Genomic DNA, 13,035 nt, shown 5'->3' on the forward strand with positions numbered 1-13,035 from the left:
AAAATTAATATTTATTCTTGAACATTACCAGACACTGAATAACCCCACAAATTAGTAAGCATACACAAATAAACCTATTTTTCTTGTTCTCAGAAAGCGAAATACTTCCTGTTGCACACACCAAACAAGTCAGTACAATGCTAATGGCGTGGCAATCAGCTGCTAAAATATTCATTGCTGGTATTGGTGGAGAGAAATGGTGCACCTGCGCATAAGGCAAGTAAGGGAAATGAATGCAACATGATTATAGTCTTCAGTCATTAGCGAATGTTGCAGTTCGTTAATAATTATGTGTAACAGGATATTGTAAAAATTAAGTTACAAAATGTTTATTAAAACGTTTCTTACATACCGTTACATTGGCTGGGCTGCAAAAATATTCGTTGTGGGCCATAAGTTTGACACACTTGGGTTACACCTTCTCTGCTGTTAATATAAAATATAGGCATAAGCTTAAAAAATGGTAGTAAGTGGTGTTACCAAACTAAGAAGTCAAATGCAAAACGACATGCCGAAGAATGAAAAGACTGGACCTCAGGTGAGGATGTGTATGAGATATCAACTCTCTAAAGACCGGACAGCTTATTTTGAAGCACGTCATGTCTACCCAAGACGGGTTCTTCTCTACGGGTCAGCACTGGCCATTGGCCTAGAGCAGAAGAGAAACAGCAGAGACCAGACACAGCAGACCAGGCTCTGTGTACACATAAAGGGACCCACCTAGCCTCAGTTCTCTCTCATTTTGGAATCACACAATTTGGAGAGGAAACCCCACTTAAGTATGACCCCCCTTTTTCTTCTGTTTACATCGTGGTGTGGAACCCTAATTCTTTAATATTTCTGACAAGCTCTATTCTGATAACATGGGCCAGTCTGAGCTGGGATCTGGTATTTCAATAAAATAAGATCCTTAAGAGATTCAGAACCTTATTCTTTCTTCCTTATTAACCTTAACCTCTTCTGGAGTCATTCGGGCCGTTTTATGAAGGTTGATTTAAAGATGCTCAGAGTGCTATTGAGGTTCTACTGGGGAGGATTCTTGCTTCTCAACTTGGGGGTACAAGAAAGTGACTGACGGCATTGGGGGCTGTCACTCTATGTTCTCTGGACAAATCAGCAAAGCGGCAGGACATGATCAAATCCCGACACCCAGAAGGATGCACGGCAAGTTGAGTTCCGTTGCAGGCTCACCTGCAGAGTCGGTGTGGCACCTGAGCCACCAGAGACTATGGAGTCAACCTTTTTGAGAAGAGTAGAATGTGAGATTCTTCTAAAAAGCTAAAATAGGCTGAACATCAGCTCTAAGTTATTTACCCAGACAGGAGTGAAATATGTTCCTGAACACCAGGTGTGCATGGTCCAAGGAATGACAGGGCCCTGCACGGCACACGGTAGGCCCTCAAAACAAGTCTGTTGAATGAATAACAAAAAATGACCACAGTCTATCAAACATCAGCCTGGTTAAATGCAAGAATACTGAGCCATTTCCAACTGCTTCATTTTCTTAGTAACTGAGAATTCCTCACTTCCATCATTCCCTTACTAATAATAAGCAAGGTACTATTTTAAACAAGAATTAGTAAGAAAGTAAGGTCTCACAAAGAACAGACAGGCTCCTTGTAATTTATTTGAGTTATTTCTAAGCAACAGTTACAAAAGTTTTTAATTTTTATAATACTCTTGATAAGAAAATAAAATTTAAATAAAAATACATTCTCAATAATACAATATGGTTACACAAATGCACTACATTAAGTTTCGATAACTTACATTTTAAAAGTGGACACTGTAAAAACCGATATTTACTAGCAACATATTAATTTCCAAGTTATAAAAATGGAAGCAAATAATATCAACCAAGGCTGGTAATTTAACTTGAGAATAGGTCCTGTATTTTTCACATCAGCACGCACACCTGAAAAGCTCTGTTGCATTCTGTCTTTATAGTATGTACCGTTAGGACAAATTAAAGGTGCTTTTACTTTTAACACAATCTGTTTTCTAAAACCTGGTATGAATGAACCTTTCTGGTAAATATATGAAATTAGGCTTCAAAATCAGAGACCATAACCACAGCATTTGTCACTTTTTTTTGAATAAGGAAAGCCTCATTTCACAATTAACCTGTTGTATTATAAACATATTTCTTTGGCAAATAAAATCATTCAATTTGATAAACTGTATTTCTGGGAGTGGAAACTTTGCTATTGCCCATCATCTTATTAAATGAATATTAAAACACAAAGTTGAACAAAAAACAAAACGAACAATAACAACAAAACAAGGAAGAGATCACCTCAATGTTAACTGATGGAAGTGGCTAATCTAAGAACCAGAACTGGCATTTATGGCAAGAGTAGTCTGTATCGTTCTTTCCTCTCCTTCTTGGGGTTTCCAGGTTTTTAGGGTGAAATGAGCTGCCATATATTTTTTCAAGTGTGGAAAAGGCAGAGAAAGCAGATCAGGTGGTAAAAATCAAAGTACTCACAGGTAACGGCAGAGGAATGAGGCCCTTGGGGGCCAAACAAAAAAAGCAGTACTAGGCAGGCTTGCATTAATGAGTCACAGTTTTAAACCGAAACATGTAAATACCCCACGGTTCTAAGTACCACATTCAGAAAATGTTCCAATTTAAAAAGACAGAATAAAAGTACCGTGGTTTTTAATACTGATGAAGCAAAGTATGTCCCTCTTGACTTCAAGTTGGCAACCTGCTTCGATTGCTTATTTACAGTTACGGTTTTTAGGATAAAGGTAAATTAATAGGATAAAACAGGATTCAAACAGTTGCTTGCCCAAATTCCATTTGGCTAGCAGGCAGAAAGGAAATAGCAATGAAATATAAACATTTTCAGGAAAGCACTATTTCTACACTTAAACACCGATCATTGAACTGATCATAAGGATTAGATACCACAGAGTATCTAAAGCATAACCTGGGTCTGGGAGCCCAGATTATTAAAGTGCGCTGGGCGACTGTTCTGGAGTTGGCTCTCAACTTGGTAACAGTCACACTAGGAGAGGGCGTCCTGATGATGGCCCTTATATAACACAACATGGAGTAGCAGGTGAAGTTGAGTGATTTTCCCACCACCTTCGTTCACTGTTTACTCTCTCCTTTTTCAGAAGAAATGTCCTTAGAAGTCATATTAACCTGAACTCTCAAATCAAGAAAATGAGTACCTGATATTTAAAACAATGAAAAAAAAATTTAGTGGTCTCATTTTATTTCATTTGCCACCATTCATCCCAAATGTAAACAAGATACACCCAATAGTGCATGTTCCCTGGTTCCTCCTATCTGAATTCTGTTTACATCTTTAAACTGGCAGTTTCCAAAGTTTCTGTCGCTGCTCTGAATGTAATCTTTAAGACTAATGGACCAAAGGAAAATCTTGTATTTTTTTTTTCTCTTTTTTGAGGCAGAGGGTCTAGGTGAACTAAATAAATGGAAAGTTCTGAGTTATTGGCTGGGATTTTCTAGGAAAACAACACAACGCTGGCAGTATAGAGCAGGCACTAATGGTAGTGAAAAGTCCACAGAACACGGAGTGTGTTACAAAAAGAGATGGTGCGGAGGAGTTCTCCTTTTGTTACAAAGCTTCTTTAGGAAGATTCTTTCTATTTAAAAAAAGTTGCAGAAACATGGCTTTCAATACACAGATATGAAGGGAATCTTGGATTTAAAATTCTATAGCAGTACATCAATACAGGATCCCCAAACAGTTGATTCCAATTATTAAATATTAAATACAAAGTGAATGCAGATGACACTGAAGCCAATGTTCATTTTTAAATACTATAAACAAAACATATGTTGAATTGAAAAACTCCAACAAAAATAATATTTTCCAGTTCTGAATCAATTGGTCAAACTCTAAGATGCTTTCCCACCAATTGGATTGTCCCTAGAAAAAAAATAGGAGAAAATCATTTTTCAAAAGTTAAAAAAATATACCATTTTAAAAACTGACAAATATCGCATAGTATCTATTATTTATAATTTCCCCTTGGTAACCACTTATGCCAAGTCTTATTTCATTAAGTCAACCAATATTTGCTGACCACCTAACCACCTATTAAATGTCAGGCCCTGTTTCAGAAGCTACAGTTACAACAGTGAACAGAATCGACAAAACCTTTTGTCCTCCTGGAGCTTACATTATGGGAAAGGAAAATAAAATGAACAGGTAAAATATTTAGTTCAAGAGTGACTAGTATTTCTTGATAGAGAAAAACAGAGCTGGAGAGGGGCATAGTGCGTGTGGGGACCTACTAACTGAGAATGGCCAACACTGGTTAGGGTTCATATGGAAACTTCCTGGGGCTCCAAAACCACAAGATACTGTGGGAAGAGAACTGATCACACTAATGTAGAAGAGACAGGATTAGGATGTTTACAAAATGCTGAGCCTTCGATGCAGGGAGAACATAAACATTTATACCTGTCAGACTGATTTTTACTGTTCAAAAAGCACAGATATAATTATTAATCTGCATAATTTAAAAAACACACACACCTAAAGTGATGGGGCCAGGTTTCAAAGTCCCCTCACCAGTCAGCAGTGTGACCTTGGGCAAGGCACTTCTCTTGCCTGAGCCTCAGTTCCTTTAGCTGAAAATGGGACTGTAACAACGTTAGGCTGACGTGAGGATCAATGAGAGAGTGCACCTGTGGCACACACTTATTTGCTGGTCTAAGGACTGTCCTCTCCCTATCTACTTCTGTGTAAATAGAAAAAGACTCCAGTGCTAGTCCAGGACAGTTCTACAGCCGAGGGGAAACTGGGTTAACGTTAGATAAGGTTCTTTTCTCTTGGTGAGGATAAAACAGCTCCTTCTGCCTCTGGACACTATTATATAAAAACGTGAGGCTCTGAACTATTGTAGCCCATCTGTGAGCACGAGGGGACAGCTGGGGACAGAAATCACCTGTTGAGGCTCAGTGGCTGGATGCACTTTGATGAGAGCACTGAGCTGGTGAGCTAAACAACTGTAGAAGTTAGGACTCAATTTGTGAGATTAAAAGATTTCTTATTGGTTAGGACTTCAACTGGGATTTTCAGTTACTTGCTGCTAAAAACAATCTATGTGATCTGATGTAAAGTACTGGGCACAGTACCTGGTGCTAGAATAAGCTCCTAATAAATGTTAGTTGTGTTGTTATCCACTGTAGTATCCATCTCCAGCTGAGATGGATCTGAAAATCCACTATAAAGTACTCTGGCACTTTGACATCACTTTTTAAATTTTTTTTTTTTAGTACGAAGTATGTATAAGGCACTGTGGGAGATACTGAGGAGGATGAGGATCAGTAAAAACAAAACAAATAACAGGCTACTAAGTATTCAACTTAATGGATGTTAGGATATAACATTAAAAGTAGAGATGAAGTACAGCACCAACATGGGGAAGTGATACCAGAACTGAAAAGTCAAAGATCACTGAACAGGGAGATTCTTACACAAGAAGAAGGTTCTGAGCTGGGTCTTGAATGATGAAGGTAGGAGGCCTGCATTTCAGGTGTGAGCACAGAGCAATCTCAAACTATGTTTAAAAAGTACCTTAAAAATACTTACTTGCTCCCATATTTTGCACTACTTGATCTTTTCTTCCTATACTTTTCATGAGGTTCATCTAGCTTCTCTATGATGCTTTTTATTTGCTGAATTGTCTTAAAGGTTGTTACAGAATCCTCGATAACAAAGTTTGAATAATCATCAGGTTCTTTCTGTGGTCCTTGATACACTGCTATAGTTCCACAAGCCTCTACAAGGAGCAGCGAAATCTCTGATCAGACAACTATGTTCCATAAATGTAATTAGTAGTAGAAATAAGAACTTTTCAAGTGTCTCAACCTGGGGAGATTTCCCCTGGAAATGCACAGATAACCAAAATACATTCATTTTATTAATTATGATCCTTACATTTATGCAAAAATAGCATTTTTACTTCATGAATATATCTATGAGAAATTTTCCCTCTTTTTGTCATATAAGTAACATTTTGGTAAATATGATTATTTCCAACTTTGAGATAATGCCAAAGCAATACTTCAGGAATTGGTAATTAAGGAACGTGGTTAAATAAAAATATTTTAATCATGCATTACCTTCCATTTTCTGTAGCTTAAGTAAACTGAGGGTAAAAAGGGAATAAATTCTTTCTGTTTCTCTGTCTTCATCAATATCTATCTGGATGTCTGCAGGAACACCTCTATGGTAAAAATGAAATTAAAGACATTGAAAAAATTTCACTTTGTTAACATGTCAAACACTTTTGACAGTTTGAGACTAAAAAACAAAACCACAGAATTTTGCAGAAGGAACCTAAGAAATCTAGTCACATTTGGTAATTAAATTAAAAAGGGCCAACAGAGGTTTAGTTATTATGCAACTCGAATCAGAAGGAGGAATTTAAAAGTGAAATTATTTTCATAACCTATGCTTCATTCTCAATAGTAACATGTTACTTTTTAATTCAATAGCTGCTCTATGCAATCAGAAAAGAGAGGGCTTAGCCCAGCCAATGTGGCTCAGTGAATCAGGAGATAATGGTTCAATTCCCAGTCAGGACACATGCCTGTTTTGCAGTCTTGACCTCTGGTTGGGGGCATGCAGGAGGCAGCTGATCAATGATTCTCTCTCATCATTGATGTTTCTATCTTTCTCTCCCTCTCCCACTTCCTCTCTCTGAAATAAATAAAAACATCATAAAAACATTTTAAAAAGAGAATGCTTAGCCCTTTTTCCTTTATGTCTTGGCTCAAGTTTACGTGACCCTTTTTTTCTGACTTGTGCCAGCCACTATTAATTTGAGAACATTTTTATCACTCTAAAAAAAACCTCTTTATCCATTAGCACTCTTCATCCCTCCTGCCCTCCTGCACCATGCTACTGCTATTCTACTTTCTGTCTCTATGAATTAACCTATTCTGGACACTATATAAATATCATCCTAAGGTATATGATCTTTTTGTCTGGCTTCTTTCACTGAGCATGTTTCCAAGGTTCATGTGTATTCGTAGCATATAAAAGTATGTAATTTCACTTTGTGGCTGAGTAATATTCTATTGTACAGATAGACCACATTTGAAACACTACTTTTTAATCAGGAAGAAACTTACGCAGTACATGGCTTGCAGCCGAGAGCATGTTCACTGGTCTCCTGACAGCAGAGCCAGCTGCCATTTAGATATGCAGAGGGATGATAAGAGCTGAGCCTGTTCTGATTGCACCGGCTCACCCTGCAGAGTACGTCTATCCATTCATTAGCTTCTACACAATTATTTGCCTGGACATAGAGTGGTTTCTCTGTGTGAATTACTTGGAACATCTTTATAGGCAAATAAGACAAAAAGTTAGTGACAGTCTAAAAATCAACACACAGTATAAAACAGAAAAAGGTTTATCACAGAAATATAATTTGCTTGGCTAGATAACTGTTGCTGAAGTAGCTTATGAACTGTTCCTTTTCAAGCAAGGACAATCTGAGTCACATGATACTAAACTGTTAACCACTATATAATTTTTAGAAGCCACATATGGCCAAAGGAACGGACTATCATATAAATAGAAATAAAGGGAGAGAATTTCAGATGGAGGAAAAGTATACATAATGGCAAAGCAGTGGGAAATAGAGCAAAACAAAGAAATCACCTTGGTTGGCTGGATATAATGGTATGCACTGAATGGCAGCAGAAGATAGGATTGCATAGATTGGTTGAGAATATATTACTAAAGACTTAAATGTCAAGCTGAGAAGTTTAATCAGGTAATATTGAGAAAAGTGCCATTAACTTAATAGGCTAGGCAGACTCCATCAACAATAACCAACAATTTTAAGACAGTTCTAAAAAGCAATTGTAAAGTATTAGTGATTAATGGCAAACATTAAAATGACCAACCTCTGGAAATTTTTCAACTAAGTAATTATAAGCAGTTTAAAAAGCTTTAATTATTTCTGTACTTACATTTTTCTTGTTGAAAGAGCTATCTTCCAGTTTTTCCACAGCAAGAATGTTTTTCACTGGAATTGTGTAAAGTGCATCTTTACCTAAAAAGAAAAGTACAACAAAATCAAAATAGTTTCCTCAGAATTATAAAGCTAAGAGGCTAATTCTGTAAGGTTTAAGTTCATCTTCTTGATGGTAGGAGTATAAGTAAGTACAGATTTCCAAACTGCACACATATAAATATTCTTTGTTTTATGGAACAGATAACTTTTGATTATTTTCTATAAAGTGACTTCCTCTTTACTTTGAGTATAAATTTAAAACATTTTCAAGAAAAAAATGTGGAAATAAATTTGATCTCTATATAGAAAATAAAAATATTATAATTATTTTTTATATACCTAGAATTATTTTTATTTTACATAGGTCATACTAAAAAAAGCATTCTTAGTTGATTAGAACAAATTCTCATAAATCTTTTCTTAACATTCAATATAATTTGGTAAAATGTTATAATAGTTTGTAATATTAAATGGAGACTGAAAAAAAAATAGCGACAGAGGCCTATTCGGAACTTAATTTTCATTCATGGAGTTATTACCTGAGCATTGAATCTGTTTGTATCTAGGTAAATTTTTCTGGTGTTCTAATATAATTAAGGGGTAACCCTCAAAATAATGACTTTTCATTGAAAATTGTTCATTACTATCATGTTGGCTGGTCAGCTAACTAGAGCTACCAAATTAACTCTAAGAGATACAGGAAACAAAAGTAAAAAAATTATTTCATACAGTGAATCTTTAACCCAATTTAAGAATTTGGAAATTTGAGTTTGCTAAAGAAGTTCCAGTCCTGGCTGGGGTAGCTCAGTTGGTTCGGCATCATCCTATGTATCAAAAGGTTATGGGTTTGATTCCCAGTCAGGGCGGGCACAGCTTGGGTTACAGGCTTGATCCTGGGAGGGTTGGGAGATAGGTGGGGGGAATGGGGGTGCTATGCCTAGGGGCCAACCAATAGATGTTTTGGTCTCACATTTGATGTTTCTCTCTCCATCTCTCTCTAAAAAAATAAGTTCCATAATAATATGGAATGAAGAATATGATGCACTTCATCTTATAATTTACATGAGAACAGACTTGATTTCATATAATCATAGAAACTATAAACAAATAGGATTATGACTTTTTCTGGTCATTTTGTAATGTTGTTCTTAGAAAGTCAAAGCTTTACTTTCTTTCCCCAAACTCTGTTTAATGACATGTAGATTAAAGTGCTAGAGGTTAAGACCTTTACATTTTACATTAGTCCATGTAATGTATAGCTTTTTGGTCAAAGGCAGTTATTTGTTTATTAAAGGCTTTCTGTCTTAGAGAGGTTAATATAGACTATTTGCTAAGCCTAGTTCCTATTAGAAAATCAAAAATTTGTGTAATTCAAGCAAATGTGACATATAATTTAAAAAGAAAACATAAAATCACTAATTCAACTATTGTATTGAATGTGTCTATATACCAGACACTGTATCTCACTTGGGACTAAGCAGTAAGCAGAACTAATAGGCCCCTAATGAAGTTGACATTTATTAGGAGGTCTTGAAAGACTGACATAGATAAATATGTATTAGGTGGAGATGAATGCTATAATGAAAATTACCTTAAGTGATGTTATAGAGATTGGGACGTTATTTTAAATTGGGTGGTAAGGGGAAACAGAATTTTCTAAGGAAATTACATTTTACTTAAACAAATACAAATTGTAAATGCACAGGATGATAAGAAAAGACTAACAGCAGTCTCCTGAAAGCAGACAAGGTCAAATTTATGGCAGGGGAAATGGGGAGGGAGGAAACTCAAGAAAGCCACAGGCGACTACATGTAGTGTAGAAGATGTCTGCAAAAATAGGACTGGTTAGAAGACATCTTTAAGCCAGAGTCAATGGACACACTCAGACACACATAAGGATAATTAGTCGGCAAGCTGCATCTGAAACAGCTGGGCCAATTAGGTCCTTCTGTTCCCCCTACCCCCCCAGCTTGCGCTAAGCATCAGTCAACAGAGGCACATATCCTGGGCTAAAGCAGCAAGGATGCATACTGGGCTGCAGAGCAGTGCCATGTCACAGGTAGCTGCCTCAGGAGGGAAGAACACCCACACCAGGAAACAAGCACTAGCACCCTTGCCCCTCCCTCACAATCAAGGGCCATAAGCCACTGACCACTCGAGCAGTGATCAAACTGTAAAACACAAATATGAGCAAATCACAAAAACCACCAAAGAAATGAACAAATATGAGCAAATCACACACACAACACAAAATCACCAAAGAGATGAGGAAATCACCAAACTCTAAAGGAGAGATACACATAGCACAACAAAGAGAGAAAATCGAAGGAAACTGTGATAATTATGGGGCAGAAGACACATCTGTAGGTGCCGATCTACACTACAGGGGGCACCACAGAGGTTACAGAGAATTTAAAAATTTCGCAGGAAATTTCTATTTTTAGATTTGTTGAATATACAAAGAATTCACACACCCTAGGATTGCTATATTTGTTAATTTCTGGACAAATTATAATATGTTATACACAGAGAAAGCATACTGCTCCCAGACACATATATTGTCATGTAATCAGAGTTAATTCACAGTAAACAGAATTTTAAAGTAAATTATTAAAACAGAAGAGTACTGAGGACTTTCTAAAAAATATGTACAAAAAAAAAGAATGTACAAATAAGACAAAGAAACTGTAATAAAAAAGTTAAGAGCCTGAGTGGATAGATTTAGAAGTTTCAATAGCTGTCTAATAAGTATTCCAGAAACATTAGAGAAATAGTGTTTAGGAGAAAATTACCAATGAAAATGTCCAAGAGAATCAGGGAGAAACCTTCAGATGAAAAGGATCCATCAAGTACTGAGCAAATAGAAGCAAAAAGTCAATACCTATACAGTTGACTGTAAAATATCAAAACTTGAAAGCTAAAGGAAGTCTTAAATTTTTAGGAAGAAGAATAAAGATTGAGAATTAGAGGACTGACATAAAAATTCTCACCAGCAACAATGAAAACTAGCAAACCATTGAGTATTGCCTTTTAAACATATATACATATTTTTATTGATTTCAGAGAGAAAGTGAGATAGAAACATCAATGATGAGAGAGAATCATTGATCGCCTGCCTCATGAATGCCCCCTACTGGGGATCAGGGCCACAACCTGGGCGTGTGCCCTTGACTGGAACCGAACTTGGGATCCTTCAAACCCCAGGCTGACACTTTATCCACTGAGCCACCAGCTAGGATTCCATGGAGTAATATCTTAAAAGTTCTGAGGAAACATAATGTTAAATTCAGTCTAACTATCATTGAAGAGCTAGGGTAAAATAAACACTAAAAATATGCAAGGGAAGAGAAACCAAGATGGCGGCATAGGTAAACACCTAAACTGCTGCCTCACACAACAATTTCAAAACTACAACTAAAAGATAAAATATCTATCACCCAGAACCACGGGAAAGTTGACTGAGTGGAAGTTCTACAACTACAGTGTTTCCCCAAAAATAAAACATCCTCCGAAAATAAGACCTAGTGCATGGAAAGATAAGACATCCCCTGAAAATAAGACCTAGCGCAACTTTGGGAGAAAAAATTAATATAAGACACTATCTTATTTTCAGGGAAACAGGGTAGAAGGAAAGAGAAAAGAGCATAGTGCTGAAAATTGAGGTACAGAGGCGCATGAATCGGGCTGGCAGCAGGCAACTGGGTGCGCTGTTTTTTTTCAAACAGAAGGGAGACAAGCTTCCAATTACTCTGAAATCCAGTTTCTGGGGAGCCACGGGGACCCAGACTCCTACAGGGAGAAGCCGGAATGTCAGCCATCGGGTCGGAAAGTGAGGGTGACTTTCTTGCAGAGGTGTGGGCAGCAATCATTGTTTACTATGCTGGGACACGGGACATGGGGACTTGAAAACGGAGAAAGGCAGACTGGCAGCCATTGCTGTTTGCCACGCCCTAGCCTAATGACTCCCTGAGACCTAGCCACTCACATCTACAAATACACACAAGCTCTGAGCAGCAGCTTTTACATATAAATGGCCTGCCCTGTCGCAGCTTAACCAAACTAACTGCAGCTCCGGTCAGATAGCTCCAAAACCTCCAAACCCCAAGCAAAGAGGAGAAAACTACATTTCTTGCTGTAGCTCCTGCTGGGTGGCCTCAGACAGTAGCTGATCTGCACCCCATTGGAGATCCAGAAGCTAATATATCTAGTGGTCTGTGTGAGATGAGACAAGATTTCAATTATTCTCATAAGGAACACATTCAATAGGCAGACTCAGTGAGTACCAAAGCCCCACTGGAACAAGTCCTGCCCCATAAGCATGTTTCTAGCACAGCAATTCTTCTGTTATAGACACAGCAGGTCCTTACAGCCAAGTGGCCTAGAGGTCAATTCCTCCCAGTGACATCAACAGCAATTAAGACTTAACTACAAGGCTGTACAACCAGTCCATAAAGGGGTGCACCAAGAGTATCCACCTCAGGTAACTGGGAGGCTGACCAATTGAACCATATAGGACACCTAGCACACAAAGCCACCCTACCAACTCAGAGAAGCAGCAAAAATGAGGAGACAAGGCTACAGATCACAAATGAAAGAAATGGAGGAGAACAAATGACTGGATACAGAGTTCAAAACCACGGTAATAAGGTTTTCAAGAATTTCCTAGAAAAGGCTGATAAATTTAACGAGACTCGAGGATATGAAAAAGGGCCAATTAGAAATTAAACATACACTGACTAAAATAAAAAGTATTGTACAGAAACTTAACAGCAGACCAGAGGAATGAAAGAATAAAGTCAAAGGTTTGAAGTACAAAGAAGCAAAGAACAATCAACTGGAAAAGCAAAAAGAATCCAAAAAGGTGAAAATAGTGTAAGAAGTCTCCGGAACAACTTCAAACATACCAACATCAGAATTATAGGGGTGCCAGAAGAAAAGAGAGAACAAGATACTGAAAACCTATTTGAAGAAATAATAATCAAAAACTTCCCTCACCTGGTGAAAGAAATAGACTTACA

At 37.3% G+C, this 13,035-nt stretch overlaps 1 protein-coding gene across 3 annotated transcripts in view; it reads right to left on the reverse strand.

Moving 5' to 3' along the window:
* Positions 1-1,607: 1,607 nt before the first annotated feature.
* RASA2 (RAS p21 protein activator 2) overlaps positions 1,608-13,035 on the reverse strand; it is a 115,532-nt gene continuing 104,104 nt past the window's right edge. For all 3 annotated transcript variants that reach the window (XM_036431268.2, XM_045579224.1, XM_036431267.2), the window contains 5 exons: positions 7,973-8,055; positions 7,127-7,335; positions 6,113-6,216; positions 5,580-5,769; positions 1,608-3,908 (listed from right to left, as the gene is read on the reverse strand). In XM_036431268.2, coding sequence (XP_036287161.1) covers positions 3,878-3,908; positions 5,580-5,769; positions 6,113-6,216; positions 7,127-7,335; positions 7,973-8,055 — 617 coding nt within the window. In that variant the 3' untranslated portion in view covers positions 1,608-3,877. The remainder of the gene's footprint in view (positions 3,909-5,579; positions 5,770-6,112; positions 6,217-7,126; positions 7,336-7,972; positions 8,056-13,035) is intronic.

This window comes from Pipistrellus kuhlii, unplaced genomic scaffold (assembly GCF_014108245.1).
Source record: "Pipistrellus kuhlii isolate mPipKuh1 unplaced genomic scaffold, mPipKuh1.p scaffold_m20_p_11, whole genome shotgun sequence".
NCBI lineage: Eukaryota > Metazoa > Chordata > Mammalia > Chiroptera > Vespertilionidae > Pipistrellus > Pipistrellus kuhlii.